The sequence below is a fragment of the Lissotriton helveticus genome, chromosome 1_1, assembly GCF_964261635.1.
Source record: "Lissotriton helveticus chromosome 1_1, aLisHel1.1, whole genome shotgun sequence".
NCBI classification, from domain to species: domain Eukaryota; kingdom Metazoa; phylum Chordata; class Amphibia; order Caudata; family Salamandridae; genus Lissotriton; species Lissotriton helveticus.
The window spans coordinates 1,159,174,548-1,159,195,596 of NC_136057.1; the positions used below are offsets into that span (position 1 = coordinate 1,159,174,548).

General features: G+C 44.0%; 1 protein-coding gene across 1 annotated transcript; it reads right to left on the bottom strand.

Annotated features, from left to right (window-relative positions):
* Nucleotides 1-16,213: 16,213 nt before the first annotated feature.
* Nucleotides 16,214-19,144, bottom strand: TMEM229A (transmembrane protein 229A). The gene has a single exon (XM_078679072.1). It carries the CDS (start codon nt 18,830-18,832, stop codon nt 16,898-16,900), a length of 1,935 nt encoding a protein of 644 aa, XP_078535198.1. The 5' UTR covers nt 18,833-19,144; the 3' UTR covers nt 16,214-16,897.
* Nucleotides 19,145-21,049: the final 1,905 nt, after the last annotated feature.

The window sequence follows — 21,049 nt, forward strand, 5'->3', positions numbered from 1 at the left end:
CTTTTGGATGTCCGGTGTAGTCTGTTAGCTGCCTTCCAATAGCCCTCACAAGGCTCCAAAAATACTTTCCCTTCTCGCCATATATGCTAGTCATGGCAACCTAATATGTCTGCGGAACCTGATTAATCAACTGCCAACAAAATAAAGTGCCAAGAGGGCTAAAAGACGTTTTCAAGAACAGAAGACCATGTGAATTATGTCAATATGTTCAAACGTGGAGTATTATTTATTTTACTGCTGTGCCAAAGATCAGTTTGTACAGTGGTATCGTTTTCTATTCTTGATAAATTGTTGTTGTTAATTAAACTATTTTGAACTGTTGTTTAGCATGCAGTTACTTTCACACTAATCATAGCAGGGATATGTAAAGTAAGGTTTAGAGCCTAGTGCATTAGGGTGACTACAGTTCTCTGGAATATTACATCTCCAGGGGGATGCTTTTGTGTTGCCTCACTCCATTTTTAGGTCTACCGAGAGACTGCTTTAGCTATTTTGTCAGCCTCATCTAGTATAAAAATAAATAAAAGCTAAAAGATATATAGCTATATAAAGATATATACATGGGCAGAGGAGCTTTGAGGCGGCCTTGGTCATCTATTGGTCTGTTCATCTGTCATTCATAGTTTGCTTCAGCCTACCACAGCATGGGGAAAAGGAAATAGGTCAGTCCATTTCCCCCTTTGGCTCTATTGTTCTGTGAGTGACAGTGTTTGCCTGATCACATATGCACGTTCATCTAAAATAGAAGCGCACATCCATGCCAGGATTAGTGGGTCAGTACTTTACGTTGGCAATACTTTTTTTCTTTCCATTAATTATCCGTTTTTATTTTTTTTTAAATGCTCTTTGTGTTCAAAATATATGTCCTAAACACAACTGCCTGATGGAAAACATCCACGATGTTCTATTGAACTTATATTGCGATGGTTAGGTTTTTTTTCATTTTTTTTTTTTTTTTAAATCGCCACTTTTTTGCAAGGATGTGGCTGCCACTTTTCAGTACTGGCAGGTTTTCTTCCATTCTTTCAGTTTTGTGGCATGCTTGTAATAAAAAAAAAAAGAATAAAATAAATATTGTGCCAGATAGTCGTCCCTAGGGCTAATGGCTTTGCCATATCCTAGTGGCCATTGGCATGTGTCATTTTACCAGACTGTATTGTGGACACACAGCAAGGCTAAATTCGCATTCTAATAATCCATGGAATTGGTGGTCTTTTTATTACTTACATTTTCACTTTCTTTACTCCATTTGAACGTAAAGCAACACGTAGATTACCTGCTACCACACTTTAAAATGCTGCAAAAATACAGGAGGCTGGGTGGGGACAAAGATGTGGCCTCTGGCATCTCAGACAAATAAGAGGGTTTGTGCGCAGGGTGGTGTCAGCAGAGGTGTAATGAGGCAGGGAGATGCAACTAAATGAGTGCCCGATGCAATATTGTAGCTATTTATCAAAGAAGCTAGCCATTAATGGAAGCGGGGCGCAGCATTGTTCTGTGTGCGGATATGGAAATCACAGACACTAATTCAGTGCAATTTTGAACTAGGCCAATCATAGAGAATTGCACAGCTATGTTTACTGCTTACAGAGTATCAAAGCATGCACACTCGTTTTTCTCTGTAAACACAAATATAGTGCAGTGCCAATTTCCCGTCAGTACTGCACTGTGCAAACCAGGGCGGTATATTGCTGTGGACATCATTAAGAATAGCATCGAATGTGGCTGCACCTTTTTTCTATAGCCTGTTGAACATAAAATTGTACACTGCGTTTTCCAAAATAAGTAATATCTGCACAGTTAATGCACTATGGTTGGAACTCTACATATAGTTGAGATCCAACCACTCAGGCGCAGTCTGACTGTTGTGAGACAATTAGCTATATTCAATAAAGCATAAAAGAAATATATGATTTGTTGAAAATGTTGTTATGACTCAGTGAGGCTGCGCTGTATACTATAGAAATGGATTTGGTCTGTATTGGTGCCATTACTATCAAGTCCTGCTTTCCAGAAGCATTTGGTGGCTGTGTCGTAATGCAGTGTGGTTGGCCTGATCAATTCAAGCTGACTGCATTTGCTAAGCATTTCTAAATGTGTCCTTTCTCTGACTTGGGATACTCCATAGTATTTTGCTTGCACCCATACTTGATAGTCCTCTCATGTTTGTCCTGCTACTTTTTCTTAAAGTTGTCTTGTCATATGTTTGTCATACTTTGAAATGTGTAGTAGCAATGATTAATTTGTTTATCTCATGAGAGTAATCCTGAAATTGAATGTATTACACCACTTGAACGTCTAGTTATGGAGCAATGAACCAATTTGTTTCCAATTAATTCACCCTGATTCGCATTAATAAAACACCCAAATATGTGTGGTCTTTTGGGTGTCCTTCCTAAAAGGAATTGGTAGATTAATTTTGATGCCTTTGTAGGCTCCAGATTCTTGCATGTACTTGTGGCCAGATTAGATGAAAGAATGTTTTATATGGAGTCCTTTCCAAGAAAATGCAGACATGTCTATAAATGCTCTGATTGTTAACTACGAACCTTGATTACACAGAGTTCTGCTCTTCCTTATGACAGTCCTGACGTTATCAGGGTGAGTCATTGCAAGAAAATGGTTTAGCCCTTTTGCAAAACAAATGTTAGCCCAATTGCCATACAGGTACAAATAGCTGACCTTTTACGTTGAAGTTCTGTTTTTATTACTGCTTTAACACCCAAAAACCACTGCAAATAGGTGTTTAAATCATACTATGCAGTATGAAGGGGAGGGAGCCTCAGACTGTAACCCTTTAGCTGCTAAGGCTTTTCCTGTACCAGTGCTGAATCATTTTTAGGTATAGCCTAGCGTCCACACGCATGCGCTGCTCGCTCTGCAAGGCATGCTGAAATAGAGTATGCAGTGGAAGCCCCGCCCACTCTCCGCCCATATTAGTCATTGGTTTGTGTCATTGTATTTCTTAAATGCTGGGTTCTGATTCGTAAGAAGGATTGGTAGTCCCTCCTTGTTACCGCAATGTCTGCATTGGTTACCACCCATAATGACTGGACCTTTTACTTGGCTTGTTACAGTCTGCATTATAAGTGGGTGAGCACTATTTTGTTTATTAACACTGGGGACAATGTGGGCTGCTTTTTTTGTATTTGCATGCAGAGCTCGGCGCCCGCTTTAGGAACACTGCGCTCAGTTTACTTATTTATTTTTTACTTTAATATTAAGCGTGGTGCCCCTTCAGGGACACCGTGCTAAACCAGGAGCAGCTTTGGCTTCTTCGCTGCCCACTCCCTCCTCTCAGCCAGTCCGCGCTTGCCTCCTCTATTGGTACCCTCCCTCCGCTCGAGGGGGTGGGGCTTAGGGGCAATCTTCACAAGTAAAAACAATAGGTCTCACATTTACACAAGTTTGAGCTATTGGCATTTTAAATGGCAATGCCTTTTATTTATGTTTTTAAAGCATAAATAAAAGGCATTCCCATTTACAATGCCAATAGCTTACACTCTTGTAAATGCAAGACCTATTGCATTGCAAATGCTTGTTTGATGTTTAGAGCAATTTGTGCTGAACCCTTTATAGCGTTTTACATAAAAGGTATAAAGGCCAACCTTTAACCTCCCACCGCCACATATGTTATGGATTCTAAAGATGCCCAGGGGGAGAAAACAGCCAAAATATATCAAGATTTTTTTTTTAGAAAAATAGGAAAAGGACTGTGCAAGAGAGTAAATATTTTTTTTCTTAAAACTTTCATAAACAAGAAAACTGCATTCCCGATTTTCAGGAAGAATCAGACTTAGAAAAATGCAAAAACCGGAGTGAATAAAAAAAAATGTTTTTACAACTCTGCTTCTTCCTGAATAAAAATATATTGCTCTTAGAAAATTGCAAAAAATTTTAACAAAAAACCAAAGTGGTGTAAACAGTTTAAAAGGAAAAAAAAAAAACATTTTATTTTACACTTGGCAAATTTTTACCAATTTTGTTGTGGTTTCTAACTACTTGTCATTTCTAGTTGAAATGGGTGTGAAACCCATGGCTTAACCTGGAAACCAACACATTTCTGAAAACTAGAGAAAATTATGAATTCAGAGCATGGGTCACTCATGTAGATCTGCTCATGTTTTTCCAAAGGAATTGAACTTAGTAATGATTTTTCTGTATTTTTTTTGCCCTGATTCACAAAGATAATGTATTGTTATGTCCATCAGACCATTCTGTACACAGGGATGTATGGTTTTTGGGTGCCCAAAAACATGCAGTACCTTGAGCGAACTGAGCTGCAGTTTGTGTACTGGCCATGCAGCAATTCATATGGTAAAATCTATTAAATGAAAAATGGGTAATTAGGAAGTCAATGCAATTCTGTATACCCCCAGATGAGTTTAGAATCAGTGGTTATTTTTAAAACTATAAATTTGGGGTCATCAGTATTACCATGCAATTCAGAGGGCATTTTGCAAAATGTGTTCTTTGTTATGTTATGTTATTATCATTTATTTTGCGCACAGATGCTCCAGCTAAGGAGCGTCCTGGCGCATGGAAAAGGTGGACATAACACAACGCAAAAGGAAACAGAAAAGTACACTACTCCATGTGAAGGAATTAAAACAAGTGAGTTTTCACGGCCCTACGGAATGCTAATAGATCCTCGAACTGGCGGATTTCCAAAGAGAGGGAGTTCCAGAGAGCCGCAGCTTTCACACGAAAGGAACGACCGCCCATCCGGCTAAGCCTGAAACGCGGAATAACCGCAAGAGATTGCCCAAGAGATCTGAGAGAGCGAGTCGGGACATAGGCGGATAAGAGATTATTAAGGATCTCAGGTGCCGATCCTTTTAAGATTTTAAAAGCAAGGCTAAGGGCTTTAAAGTGGATACGACTTTTAATTGGCAACCAGTGTAGGGACCGCAGGGTATTAGAAGTGGGACAGGACCTCGGCAGACCTACCACTGCTCTTGCAGCAGCATTCTGTACTCGCTGCAAGCGAACGATCTCAGATTGGTTTACTCCCAGCAGGAGCGAGCTGGCATAGTCCAGCCGGGAGATGATCGTCGCTTGTATAACTAGCTGTCTCGTCGGGGCATCAAACAATTTGAGCACCGGCCTTAGCCCACGCAGGACACCGAAACAGCAAGCTGCCACTCTCTTAGTATGGGTAGTGAAGCAGAGGGTGTGATCTAGCCACACTCCCAGGTTCCTGAGTTCCATCACTGGAGTAGGGGCCGGCCCTAACTCCGGAGGCCACCAAACGCCACCCCATCGGTCAGCTCCCTTCCCAACGATCATCACCTCAGTTTTTTTCGCGTTCAGCTGGAGACCGTTGTTATTCATCCAGCTGGCCACCTCTCTGTCCCTCTCGAAATCTGGGGGCATCCTGTTCGGCATCCCCGCTGATCGTGACCGCTAGCTGCGTGTCGTCGGCATACGAGACCATGGTTAGGCCCCATTGCCTGGCGACATCAGCCAGCAGCCGCACGTACAAGTTGAAAAGCGTGGGACTCAGCGAGGAGCCCTGAGGGACCCCCAGGTCCAACTGATGGAATTTGGACTGAAAGGGGGGGGGGGGGGTGGCAACGCAGAAGGAGCGATCGCTAAGGAAGGAGCGGAACCACTGCAGAGCAGAGCCACAGATGCCGATGTCCTCCAGGCGGTGCAGAAGGATGCGATGGGACACCGTGTCAAAGGCAGCGCTGAGGTCTAATAAAATAAGCGCTGCCGTTTGACCTGCATCCAACACACTCCGCAGATGTTCTACCATTACAAGAGGGGCAGTCTCCGTGCTGTGGCCAGCACGGAACCCATTCTGCATAGGATCGAGGACATCGGCCCGGTGCACTGGTTTTTATTTAGAAGCCTGACGTAGAGAAAAGTTCAATCAATAATAATATATGGTATACTGTTTTGTACTTCCATATTTCTCCAGATACAAACAATACCCCAATTGAATGGCGGGGCCTATCGGCCGTTACTGCTAAGGCCCCAAAATGCAACATGGAGACATCAACATTTTTGCCTTGCAAATTGGCCCATTTTGGTGATGTGCCTAGCTGCTGTATTCGAGGCTTGGATGTAGCCACCAAGCAGGGAAACCTACTACACCTAGACATTTCTGAAAACAGGACACTGAGGAAATCCCAGGGAAATATGACTTGTGTGAATTCCATGATGTCGGAATTTGTCGGAATTTTGTAAAGCGCACAGCTACCTCCACCGGAGGTGTCCCGGCGCTGTCCGTATACCACTTAGGAACCCTTCCTGGCTTTCCTGGGAAGTGTCCACTCCTGGGCACCCCCCAGGTGCAGCCAGGCATCCCAGCGCTTTTGGGGCCGTTGTGGAGACTAAGCAAGCTATTGCCCAGAGTTGCAGCGTGGGACCCATGATCAGAACAGGTACTGAAGCGAGAATATCCAGTCAGGGGAATTAATGAGTCGGAGACCCGCCGAGGCGGGAATCGAACCCTGGTCTCTGGCCAGAGCTCTGCATCAAGGTCTGCCTGCTCTAACCATTGAGCCACACTTCTCCAGTGATGGTATCTTACCCACAGTGCCCTGGGCTAAAATCATCCATGTGACTCACATGTCTGTGAGGGAAAGTTTTGCCACCAGCACCACACACGTGGGATACCATTTATAGCTAGAAAATAGTGTTAGCACTGGGTGGTATGAATTGTGTAGATCCCTGCAGTTACTAGGACTTCCCTCACAGAAATGTGAGAAAAATGCATTATTGTAATCAATATTTGATGTATACAGGTCATACTCAAAGTGTGATTCAGAAAAGCCACACCATCCTGGATTCATCTGGTGTGTTTTTCCCTTTCGAGCAGTACCCCTCCTACACTGATTGGTGCTCTGGAAGGAAGAGTTATACCCCCTGAACACTAAAAAAACTGAAAGCAGTCGCTGGCTGCACTCAGTTTCAACTGTGCGATGTCTGTACTTAGACAGTAACACAGTGGAAAAACAAGTATTTGCAATGCAATAGGTCTCGCATTAGGAAAGTTTGAGCTATTGGTCTTGTAAATGACAATTTTTTTTATTTATGTGTTGGTTTTGAAAATAGCTAAATTAATAGCTTTGTCATTTTCAATGCCAATAGTTATAACTTTTGCAAATGTGACACCTATAACCTGTGGTTGCGCTGAGCGATGCTGTGGTGCTGCTGTGGTGATGCTGAGTGGTGCTGTGGTGGTTCTGAGTGATGCTGTGGTGGTTCTGAGTGATGCTGTGGTGGTGCTGAGTGATGCTGTGGTGATGCTGTGGTGATGCTGTGGTGGTGCTGAGTGGTGCTGTGGTGGTGCTGAGTGATGCTGTGCTGGTGCTGTGCTGGTGCTGAGTGGTGGTGCTGCTGAGTGGTGCTGCTGAGTGGTGCTGCTGAGTGGTGCTGTGGTGGTGCTGAGTGATAATGTGGTGGTGCTGAGTGATAATGTGGTGGTGCTGATTGATGCTGGGGTAGCGCTGAGTGATGATGTGGTGATGCTGAGTAGTGCTGTGGTGGTGCTGAGTGATGCTTTTAAATATTGGTGTGCAGACTCGTGGATTATTTTGGCATACAAAACGGTGTTCAGGTTTTTGAATGATGTAGCACAAATAATGGTGTGCAATGTTGTATAACTAATGCATTGCAAACTCATTTATTGATGTGCCATTAATGCTAGTGTACTGAATTATGTATTTGATGGCACTGATAATGGCCTGGAAGCTCATTAATGATGGTGCATGAATAGAGGTGTGCAGGTTTATAAATGGTTCTTCTTAAATTGTGTGGCAGAAGCTCATGAATTCTCAGGAAAGCTCATGAATGATGTGTAACAAATTAATGGCTGGGAGTCTCATGGTGTTTGGCACTGTTTGTTTTGTGGGCACTGGTATCCTGTCCTAGCTCAAAGCCCACTCATTTGCCAGGTCTGGTGGTTCACTGGCCTAATGCATCCACAGTAGGGGCCTGTGTTCAACCTCATGGTCACAGGTTCAAATCCCTGCGGGTCCACTCAGCCCTTTATCAATCTGAGGTCAATAAAATGAGTACCATTGAGTTGGGTAACAATAAACATCAGTTACAAAGCGCCAAGAGGCCTCCGGGTGAATGTGTGCTTCTCAAATACACATGTTATGTGGCATTCCTGGCGTGGGGGTAGTGTTAGTCTTTATCTTTCACGCTCAGTTTTGAATGAACTGGGATGTGCCTCCTACACTGGTGATCTTCACGCTTCTGGCTTTTCATCCCTCCAGCCTTTTTTTACCCACTCAATGGTAGTGGGTTCCTTAAATTGCATCTTCCTTTTACTTCTTTGGCTGTTCTGTTGCCTCATCTGGGGGTCGGCTGTCGTGGGCATCCACGCATGCAGGGGGATGCTCCAGTGGGTGCACTGATTGTGGCATCAATCATTTGAGGCTGTTCTGGTTGTAATGCGTGTGGCCTGCTTTGGCAAAAGTTCCTGGTGTTTATGGGTCCTGTGGGTTCAGCCTGTTCTCTTGTGTGTCTGCACCTTGCCCTTTAGGGCTGGCTAAGTGGTGGGTGTTGATCTGTGGCACCTGAGCCTGCTTTGGTAGGTCCTGATGATGTAAGGACTGTGACAAAGAAGTAATGAGGAGGTAATGCTACAATTTCCTTACTCTTTGTGCCTCGTGAGGAAAGAACTGAGACAAGAAGGTCGCGAGGAGGTAATATCACATTAACTACAAGTGATATCATTATTCTGATTGTACTTCCTCACAACAGCCCCCCATCTTTGCTGTGTAACCACCTTTGATGTTGGTCATGTTGGCTGCTTTTTAGGTCAATTCAGGCAGTATTGGAGTAGAAGTGGCATTTTATAGTCAAATATGGAGGAAGAGACTTTTAAAGGTTTTCCTTTTGGGTAGGCCGCGGGGGGGGGGGTGCGTTCTGTCTCTAGGGAAATGACACATCTCACGTTGCATTCACTGGTAGAATTTCCCTTACTGCTTGTGATGAAGAAGCCGCTGCAGACTGCCTCCTGTGCGCATCCCTGGATTCACTCCTGCTGCACACTGTGCCTGAACTACAATCCTCTGTGTGTTGTAATTTTATCCAGGCTAGTGCTAAAGGGCATTTTCTTAATGTCCCATTGCCTTTGATGATCCGTTTAATCAAAACTCCCTGGAGGACTTTTATTCCAGGAACATTACACATCTATTTCAGTACCAGTGTGAGAGGTCGCCGCACTGAGACAAAAGCAGGAACAGACATCGAGCAGTGTGCACCGGGCTCCAGAAAAGGAAGCAGCGCTGCGCAAACAGAAGGTTCTGGCACATTCCTTCCTCCAGTGCGTGAGGGGTGTCCCTTTGGCGGAGTACATCGTCGCTGTTATCACTCGTCCATTGATTTAGTAGAAATGAAGTAATCGCTTCTGCTAAGGATAATATGCCCATGGAAACACCATGCCCGATGGGGGGATGGGGTGTGGGTTATCGGGTTGAAGCCTTACTGTAGACACTGTAAACGCAGCAATGTTGTCATTGTGTCAATGACCATCATCCATGTAACTTTACATGGCTCCGCGCATGCGCGTTCTGTGAAATTCCTGTCTTGCGGCCTTGAGCAAAGAGGAAGAAAAGTTTAAATTAAGCTCTTCACCTCGCTCGTTCAGTTACACGATATCACCATAACACAGACAGGAGACACAGAAACAGAATGGCAGATTTGCAACGGTGTGACGTAGCCAGACCCTGGGTAGTAAACAACCGAATATGAACACTGGTTGAAACTAGATAGACTCTCAGCCCAAAGCTTCTCTTCGTCCATGTTTTTTCAACACTACTCCTTTCCTGCCTGTCGGCGTGATGATCGGTGAATCATTTACCTGAAAGCCAGCGGAGGCAACAACACAAACAAGACGATGCGACATCCGTTTCTGTTGCTGGCGGACGTTTTAGGTCTATATGATGCATTCACCTAAAACTCAAAACGAAACTGAAACGTACGAGCCGCCCGGCCGGAAGTCAGGCAGGCCGGGGGCGGGACAACAAGACAAACTGGAAGCCCAGGCGGGAGCCTACCCCGCACTGGGACTTGTGGGCAGGAGGAGAAGGGCGGCTGGCGCTAGCGGGGCTCCCGTGAGGTGAGAGAGCCCCGCACCGTAGGAAGAGACCGCCGCCGCCTGCAAAGAGCCCTGCCTGGAGAGCCGGAGACGAGTACCGGTGAGTGGGGGCCTTCTTCCTTTGCTGAGCTGCGAGCGGGAGGGGTTCTGTATGTATGTGTGCATGCGTGCATGCGTGTGTGTGTGTGTGTGGGTGTGGCGGGTGGGGAGGTTCTCTGTGTGTGGGTGTGTGCGTGCGTGTCTGCTTACAAGGAGCCAAGGGAGAAAGGAGATTGTGAACGCGCGCGCGACCTGATCTGATTCCTCAAGGTTGCGCTTGCACATCACTTGTCTCCTGTCTCTCTTGACTCCTTGTAAGCAGAAATGATTACAATAGAGTCTCGCACCGACGATTGGTTCGCAGGTGCGAGACCTAAAACCACAAATGTGGACATGAGGGGAGCTACCCTCTTATCCTGACTTTCTTTTTTTTAAAAAGAAAATTCTTTTGGTTGTTACGCCAGAAGGGTTTTCTGCCTTAGTGTGGTGGACAAACTGTGCATGTCCACGGCACTGCATTTGTGTTGGACTTGAAAGTTTCATCAACTGCATTCCAACAGTTAACACTGTACAGAGGCACTTGATGTAAGGAAGATTATTTAGAGCATTACCAGTCTGTGTATCTTCCTTATCACAGTCCTTGTAATATGAGGGTATACCAAGCATCAAGTCTGTACCCTACATCTCTCAGAAATCTCCTACAAGTTATGCAAAACTCATGATCTTGTACTGTCTGAAGACCTGTCAGCTCATCGAAGACTGTCCCTGTCCTTCCATTTTTTTTTAATAGGGTAAATGCCCACATGCAGGAGGGCAGCATTACTACTAAGTAGAAAGGCACAGATTCACCTGAAACCAGAAAACAATTTCTGGGACACAAGGGTTTACCAGCAGATAAAGTTATCCATCCCAGAAAACAACTGCTGGGGCACAAGGGTGTACCAACAGATATGGGTATCCAGCCTGCTTAAGTGAAAACGCCTAAACCATACCCACTGATGAGGACAGGAGGCCTCCGAAAGAAAAGCATATTATCCTTGAGCGTGTGATCAGGAAGGGAGCCAATGAAACCAGGTCATCGGGACCGAGACCAAGTCAAATTAAAATAAAGAAAAATACCTGCATAAAAAACATCCCAAGTCTACACTTCCATTGCATACATCTGGAAAAATTAAACTATGGGAAACAAGAAAACAAGGTCCCACAGAACATAAATTTAGCAGGACAAGGGTCAGATTAAAACTCGATTCATAGTATATTATTGAGTCAGTGGCATCTGCTATGTAATTCAGTTTGCCTTTCCAGATCGTTTTGCAACTGTCCTAAAAAGGAAACAAACCCACGTGCAAATTACTCACCCATGAAAGGAAGGCAAGTGCACTTATGAACCCACCCAAGAGTAGCAAAGTTGGCGTGACAGCTGGCTTCCTTGCAGGAGGAGCTGAGTAGCTGGAAAAAGAGATATCCCTGCCTAAAAGCCTTGTAAATCAAAGCTGTAATCTGAAAACAAAAAGGCATTTTGCTCTATTGCTTGTAGACCCCAGTTAAAATATTGCATATCAATGCGGTGTTAGGCAGCAAGATGCAATAAACTTCTTTACGTTTTTCTTTCATATTGTAAACGTTTTTCACAAGCTAGTGGTAACCTAGAATTAAATATAAGACTCATGTAACCAATTTTGCAAGCATGAAAGTGAGCAGGGTTTAGCCAGAAACCAATTCAATGACCAGTAGGCCCTACACAGACCTCAACCATCTGAACTAACCCGCACATCCTAGCAAGTGGTGTGCCACGGAGTGAAGAGAACAAAGAACAGAGTACCCTTAAGGAAGAACAAACCAATACCTTCTCTGGTGGTATCTGAAACGAGGGGAATGTATTGCAGTTCCTTTAGTAACTCGTGTTGCAATACGGTAAGTCATTAAAACTTTGCTTGATACTAAATCGAAAGATTATCTCAGCATGTTATTTTGATTGAGCAGCCTGATGAGTGGACAAAACAACACATGACGTGTAAGTACTTAATCAACCTTCTGACCTATAAATACGTTAGTGATTAGGTCACTAGCGCCTCTAGTCATGAGAAGGCTAATCTGAAGCATATTTATTCCACACTAGCCTTTGCGCCTGTGTAGCAAGCCCTGTTCAATTTACTCTTGAAACCTGGAAAGTCATTGGACATTAATCACAGGATACAGAGCATAAAAACATTATAGATGGGAAGGGGAAGGTGTTATGCGTGTCATCAAATATGCATGCACAGTAAAGGTTTGAGTAGTTAGTCTGTCACCCAGAAGTGGACCAACCCCGTGTACAATATTATATATGCCCCCTACATTGATTTCGCCTGATCACATCACCAGTGCAGGGTTAGGGGTGTGAGGAGGGAGCCATACATTATCCAACCACACTTGGCATCAGGCTTCCTTCCATACAGAAAACCCACCTGGCTCACATCTACATTACTCCTAATCAAGGGGGGGAGGGAAGGAATCCGTGATCCATTCAATTCCCTATATTCAAGTATAATCTAATCAAAAGAGAAGGATCAATTGTCCTGCATAACTCTGGGTATGCGGAAACGGTTCTTTCAAGTCCCAATACAAAACCCTCATTCACGTGCTGAATGTTGGTAACGTTAAGCGGTATATCTTTGTTCTCCGCTTTTCCTCACACGTGTTTGCGCAATCATCGGGTTTAGTGGTTATGCAACCTCCACCAGGAGGAAATACCCTTTTGTTAATACAGTAGTGACCAGTAATGGTGCTCGTGAAATAGTGAAGGTAAATTAAAAGTCTCTAGGTTCCAGACACTGTTATTTATCCATTCTGGTTTCGAGAGGCAATAAAATTGATGTAGGTGACTTGGAGGTATTATGACTCAATCACACTAGGAAAACGGTGTAGGTCAACATGTTTCAGCCCTTAGTCGCCAGATGGTCGGGTGGGTTTTCTTCAGGACCAGGGGGTGAGGTGTATAAAAAGTGAGATGTACTCCTAAGGATTGCTTAGTGTATCTGTGTCGAGGAACAATGTTTAATGCGGTTCCTAAAGGTCCTAAGGTACCTGTGAAGATAAAAATTATTTTAACAGACTGAACAAAAAAGGGAGGGGGGGGTTCAGGTTATCCAAAATTTAAGAATATCCCATGGACATATAAAACACATTGGTATAATCAATGGTAAAGGTAATACTTCTAACTCATCTCCTTATGTCTTAGGCAGGGTCAACTCTCTCATACTTGGCAAATGTGGTATGACTTCGTTTTACTAGTACGTCCAATGGCAGAGTGGTATCTACTATCGTGCATTCTGTGTGAAGGAGGAATGCATGCTCTCTATTATTGAAAGCCATTGTCTGTATTGAGAACTTAAATAGCTGTGATCAATAGTTCTCTAGTTCAGTGTGATATGATTCGATAATCACAACCAAACTATTCATATTCATTCCGAGAGAATTATTTCCATTCTTTAACTCATTCGACTCATACACCCGAAGGCACTATAATCCTCTCTTGCTCGGTGTCACTTAATTCGTTAGACACAGTCATACAGTTGAAGGCGCATTTCATATACCTTCAAAAGCATTCATTCTTTGCGTTCATATAACCCATACCGCAGAAGGCGCATTTCATATACCTTCTCGTACGGTTTGAAATATATTCACATCTACATTACCCACTGAGCATTCAGTCCCATCTACATACTAAAAATGAACTACCTGGCATCATGCCACTCTGCCTATGCACTCTTTGCTACACTTTTCAACAATATAAAATAAAAACTCTCCCTGACTCCCAGTCCTCCTCCTATGCCACCCTCTGTTCCCTCCCTCCCTCCCTCTTGAAAGCTGCACTCTCCTCTCAGATTAAGTGCGCTAGCTGGTAACATGCGGACTGTCTCTGTGACACCACCAAGTTTTTCCAAACTCGTAGATGAGAGGGAAAGTGGCTCTTGGCAGAGTAAAAGTTCCATCTGAGTCTCCTGCCACCCTCTGGTATGTGGAGACCTAAGAAAGGTAGAAAGCAACAGGAAAACCCACCACCTACCATTCCGGTTTCTCGCTTGGGTCTCTGGAGAGGCCGGTTAACACAGAGGAAGTGAGCACTCCAGCTTACCGTCTTTCAACAGTAAGAAGCAACTTTCCCACGGTTGCTAGCTCATCATAAAGAATATCTGGATGCAGAATCCGGAATTCACTCTAATGGTTCTCCATGACAGCCATACACAAGTTAATATTACAGAATCAAGACTTTTCTGAGAGGCCCAGGGTCATATGTTTCAATCACAAGCGGAAGGGCAACCAGCCATCACATAAGGCCCCAGCACATATGAATTGTGAGTCTTGTCACCTACCTTGCTGTTTCTCCTATGCCATGGTATCCCCATTCCTGCGAACATTGATCAAATAAAACATACCAGAGTACCCCTGGACTACAATGATGGTTTAAATGGGAGAAGAGTTTGGTTGGTGGGAGAGAGGAAGACCATCCTGCTTCCAGCACTTTCAAAGCCTTCAATAACAACCACCAAGAAGTTGGGAGGTGAATCTACATAGCAGGTCAGAGCTTCCAATCTGTTTAAAACACCAGCACAAACCTTTGGCCATGTATAATGAAAAAACAGACTTGGCCTATAGCTCCTCATCAGCTGCCTCTATTTATCTTCATGCTAAAAATGAGCTAATCTTGGTGAAGACCAGATGTGGGAGGAAATGAACAGGAACCACCAACACACAATAAAAATATTTGAAAAAGAATGAAGTGTACTACTGGACAGTATACAACCTCCAAATGGCACGTCAGCTAGAAGAAAGAGCCCTAAGCAATTAATGTCACAGAGAACACTATAAAGGAATGTAATGCCACCTGGTTATCAGAATGCATGGCTTAATAGATCCTGATAAAGAACATAGAAAACCACTTGTTTTTTTGTTGGAAACTGAAGAGTACTGCAGAAGCAGAACCTCTCGGAAGCACAGCTAACCAAAATGAGGGATAGAAAGGAAACTTTGATAGATACAAACCAGCATCCGATGCAAAGTTTAGCCTAAGAAAACAAAAGCAAGACATCCGATTGAAAGAGTCAAGAACTTCTGTCCTCATGGCAGGAAGGTGGGCATGCACAACATTTTTAATACATTTTAATGACTTGCACAGTTGCCTGCTTCTTAGACATGACTTGTCCTGATGATTTTAATAATTTGATGAGGAAGAGAGACATTAGGAAGGGCCAGATAGGTTGGTGCAGATATATTTTCCACCATGAGCCCTGCCTCTTTTCCCATTAGCTTCCACAAATAAAGATATAGGTTTTAAATCGAACCTGGTCAAAGCATGACTCATTGCTATCCCTTGTTGTAGGACGGTTGGTGTCAAATAGAAAGCAGACAAAGGACGTATCTGCTGGTGGTCCTGGCTAAAGGATTCATCAATATTTTAGGTAAGGCAGATTGATGAGTAATGAAAAACTATTGGGTAAACTTGACCTACTTTTCAATAAGCTAATCCACCATCAGTTATAATTCTGGTTCTCGTATTATAAAATATTTGACTTGTATTACTAATAGGGGAGATTTCTGTACAGGCTCAGTTATCAATTGGTTAGAAATGAAAACCTCTTAGAGCAACTCAATAATTTTCAACTTTCTTCTGTCATACACTGCCTTGATTGAATCATTGTTAATATTTTAGGTACCTCTCCTGACAGTGTATCTGTTTTATGTGGTTAGCATGCCTATTCTGTATCACTCATTTAGCATCTGAAATGTAATATACAATGTCACATCTTAATAACGGATGCAGGGTTAAGCAATCTTCTTGCCCATTTTGTTATTTTCGCTTTTTAGTGTAAAGGTATTGTTTGATAGTTGTGAGGTAACATACCAAATATGTATACATTAAATACTGAATCTTTAAAGATCTATAATCGTAATGTCAAATTTGTTATAAGAATCCTTTTAGGTAAAAAGAACATGCCCAAGTCATCATCACCATCGTGTGGATATGACACTTTTGGGGAGCAGGGCATTGAACCCCTGCTGTTTTGAGGCCAAATCATTTTTTCAGTTATCTTGTGCTGTCGTCTTTTCCACCAAAGATTAAGTTCTGGCTTGGGGTTTACAAAAAAGTTGTTAATTTATTTTCCTTTGTTGAACAAATGAATTGAAATTTGGGCAACGTGCTTATAACTGGAACATTCAAGACATTCAAACTAGTAGTCTTCCCATTCCCAATTAAACATCCTTGTAAATCTCTTGAACTTTAGAAGGGGTGCATTTTGAAGGCAGTGTTTACAATTATTTTTAAAACAAAAAGGGGTGAGGGTCCTCTATAAATTAATGCTTATTCGCTCCTTAAAAGTGCTGGTACTCTTTCATTAAATATATTGCACTGGTGCTGAGAAGTACAGATACTCTCCCTTTTAAATTAAAAAAATTCAGTGACTCGGTAAAAGTCAGTACCTGACCATTTAAAGCACTGGTTGAAGAGCAAATGCAACTAAAATATGTTGAAAGATGTGTAAGATTGTTATCTGATAATAGAACACATTCTTAGCGCTTTTAAATTGCAAATTACAGCTATGGAATCAGAAATGTTTCGTCCTCATAGTAAAATATCCAGTCTTGTACAATTAGTAAACTTAACACAAGTCAACCATGCACAGATTAATCTCATTAAAGGTTTCTATGTTCAATATAGTTGGAGCCGCAGCTTTTGGTTCTCAATTTTCAACACTTGCACACTAAGAAATCTGGAAAATTTAACAAAATAAGTCACTCTGGTTGATTTTCTTTCTAGCTTCCCTGACTGTATCGGACATGCAACAGAACATTGAAAAGCATGTCCTGATAGATACTGAGGAATATCCAACCTGGCAAGTACATTAATGTAATCAATCCCATAAAATTGAGGGGGTAGTGAGAATAATCCCAGGAGCATGCACCACACTTGCGTAGCAAGATTCCCCAGGTGAGCTCCCAAGTGTAGATGAATAGGATGTAGAGTGGAAGACGCCACCGCGTGCTCCAGCCACGCTTGAGGTAGAGGTGGAAGTACAGCTTCTCAACCACAAAGCTGCAGCTGCCATATATGAAGAAAGACCAGAGGGATGTATGGCCGCTCAGGTTCCCCTTTGGTGTCTCAAGCAGGTTGAAAATGGAAGTGAAGATGATTTCATCCAGTAGGCCGTGCATGCCAAAGAAGGTGAAGCGGATGGGGTCAGGAAGCCCAGGACAAGCAGTGGCAGGTGTTGGGCTAGGGTAGCCATCCCTCCCGTCCACTGGTGTAGAAGTATCTTTAACAGGTGGTAAATTGCTCTCCTCCCTTTCTACGGCAAGAATACCAACATTTCCATTTATTGTATGGAGAGGAAAATCCAACTCATTGTACTCAGAAAAATAGTTGCCCATTCCCATGTCAATGGCGGCAGCATTATGTGGCAAATCCATTATTTTCTCATTAATAGTGTTTGGTAGAGCTTGTTTTGCCTGATCCACAGCACATACTAAATCCAATGTATCACCATTTACAGGTGCTGATAAATACTCGTTCCCAGATAGTCCTTCCCATTTTGTGTCATCATTGCTGTATCCCATGTCCTGCTTCCCCTGATATTTGCATGTACCCTGGAACAATTGTTTATTACTTTCCCTCCGATTTTTAACAAGTTGTATATCACCCCTCTGATTCGTAGCTGTTGGCAAATTCCACCTTCCCTGGTTCACAGCAGATGATTGTAAATCCCCCTCCTCATAGTACTTAGGTAATGCACACTGCTCCTCATATGTATTCATAGTTGATAAAAGCCCTTGGTGGTTCATGGTAGTTGGTATGTTCCAATCTACTGAGTTATTAGCCGTTGCTGGGGGCCCCTTCTCATGATTTGTTGCAGGTTGATATCCCTTTGAGTTCATGGCAGGCCGTAAAGCCCTTTCCCCCCCCTTCTGGGGTGATGAACCTCCATTCTGGCCCTTCTCGGGTAGCACATCTCTTTTCTGATCCATGACTGTCAGCGAGACCCCATTTCCCCAGTTCTTGGGTGCCGAATGCCCACCTCTGTCGGTAGCTAACTGTAAACCCCCCTTTACCTGGTCATTGCTCGGTCTCTTCTGGGGCCTCTTGGGATATTTTCTCTTCTGGTCTATAGCTGGCGCTGAGCCCGAGTTGTTCACGTTCTTGGGCGGCGGGTCTGTGCGCACTTCAGCCCCCTGGCCCCCCGGCAGCGGCCGCTCTCCAGGGCTGTAGTGCAGCTGCAGGAACCGCTTGAGGAAGACCTGCGAGTGGTAGACCGACATGCCGTACTGCAGCGCCACGTACAGGGCCCCCACCGACGCCTCTCCGCCCGGCGCCCCCAGCAGCAGCAGCTGCAGGCCCAGGTACACCGCGGGGAAGAGGAGGAAGCGCGCGGCCAGGGCGCCCTGCCCGCGCAGGTACACGCGCTCCAGGGTGAAGAGGCTGAGCGCGTGCAGCAGGCAGCGGCCAGGGGACGAGAAGCCCAGCATGCGGCGGCGGTCCGGGGCGCCGTGCAGCAGCCGCAGGCAGGCGGAGGCCAGCACGTCCAGGGTGATGCCGTGCATGCCGTAGAAGTAGAGCCGCATCCAGGCGGGCAGCGGCGCGCGGGCCCCGGCCGGAGGGGCTCCGGGGCTCAGCGCTGCCCCCGTCAGCCGCGGAGGCGACCGCGAGAGCCCGCTCTGCCCCGGCGCGCGGGCGCCCCGGTGCCTCCGCCTCATGGCGCTGCCGGTGCGGGCTGGAAGCTGCGGCAGCCCCTCGCAGCCCCCGTAGTGCACTCCGACGAACGTCCCTTAGCTCTGGGGACTGAAGGAGCGCGGAGAGCCCCTCACTGGCCGACTGCCCAGTGCCACCGGGACACCACTTCACCTCAGGCTCTCCTTGTGATTTCTTTTTCTTCCTTTTCTTTATTTTGTGAATAAATGTCGCAGCCTGGTGCCCGCGCTCCGGTTCCGGGTAGGTCCGGAGGCCAATGCACGTTCTGTCCTGTGCCTGCCCTTACAGAGTGTTCTTCAGACCGGCCTCTTCTCACTCAGTGTGCATGCATTTCAGCACAGAGCTGTCCAAGGTCCATCACACCCTCTAGTGCGCCTTCCTTATTTAGCCTGCACCTCCACCCACACTAGCATCACAAGCAAAGATACTTTCTCATTTTTTTGCTAGAAATTCTTAATAGGGTTTTAAAAAAATATTTCATATGCATTTTTACATAAGTTACCTTTTTGTAGGAGTAAAGAGACATTTTTCATGATTGTTGTTGCATCCAATTTCTCGTGATCACCAATGAACGTCAATAAATGCAGTGTGATTGCAAAACATTTTTAACACACAATGAGATAAGATGAAAACACAGCGCACTAGATACCTTGCTTACATAGATTTTTAAAGCATTTAATTTGAATAATACCAGTGTAATGAAATAGAAAAAGTGTGACGCAAATTTTGTAGGATGTAAAGAAGGGGTTCCCCAATTGACCACAAATCATTACACCACCTCATAATATATGCGTATGGGCTTTTTTTAACATCTTTAGATATTTCTTTTCCTATTTCCAAACAACATTCTCAGTGAAGCTGTTAGTCACAAGCCACAGAATATCGACAATTTTAGAGAGAACATGTTTATCCAAATGAACAGTGTGTGCTTGCAAATCAATCTAATGGCATTTACCTGTCACCAACGTTAATAGACTTCGTCTTAAGATCGCCCCAAAAGTCATTTTATGGTTCAATACATTTAATTAATTTTCATGTGTAATTGACATACAGATTAATGAACCAGGCAGAATTTTAAGATGAACATGGCCCCCTTCCCTCCTGACAACCAAGCATACACATGCATGCTGTAGGCTGGTGTCAGTCCTCAATCCAATTTCTTTGATATTTTTCATGTCCTTCCTATTGTGCTGTAGGGCTTGTTGGTTCTAATACTTTGTAGTGCTCTCAGTGTTTTTTGGAAAGGCAGTTCTTTGCAGTCTTCTGAAAAGTAGTGCAGTATCGTGCCCACCCCACTAACACACAAACCCTCCCTCTGAACCTTACACAGGTTGGAAAATATTTTCTGTGCCTATAATGTACCATAATCTGTGGTAGCAACCCTGCATGATGATGTTACTGCTTTTCCCCACTTGGCCAGGTGGAGCTGTTTGGCTTCCTGTAGCACTAGGTCTATGAGCACCTCTACTATGATACCATTTCAAATCAGGCATCCATTCCAATTGCATACTACCTGGGGTTAATAGGATATATATTCTGTTATTATTTTCAAGACGTTAACAATTTCCACAGCAACAGCAGATGATATATGGAGTACACCCCTTAACTATCACCTGCCAGTGTTCTTCCCCAATCCAAGATAGAGCATTTAATCATTTGGCCCCAGTGCCATTTTAGAAGTATTTGTATTAACTGCCTCTCACCCCTGTGTGTGTAACCCGTTTTAAACTGTTATGTGTAGCTTCCCACTTGTATTCAGTAAATTGCTTCCGCACTTCCGTCTCCTAATCCTTCTAGTAGGCTCTCTCCTTTAACTGTCCATCCTTCACTAATATCTTATACATCCAAGAGATTAAAGAGTCATCTGCTACATTGAGGAGCAGCTTTCCTCTAGGAGTAAGCGAGCAATAAGCTGCCTACTTAATATGAGTGGGTGAAATCCAATGTCATACTTACACATACCTGTATTTTTCTTGCACGGTCAATCCACAGCCTTGTTTAACTTGCTCTAAAGATTTTATTTTCTACTTGATAAATTGGTTCACTGTATTTATCATGCATTTTTCCAGTACTTAAAGGTATCCCTGTTAAGACTGGGAGCAAAATCTGGGTTCCCCGAGTGGTGTATAGAATATAGGATAGTTTGTTACCAGGGAGTCATTAGTAATTCAGGAGCACTTCATGTTAACTCATCTATCACTCGCTCTCAATGAGGACTCCGA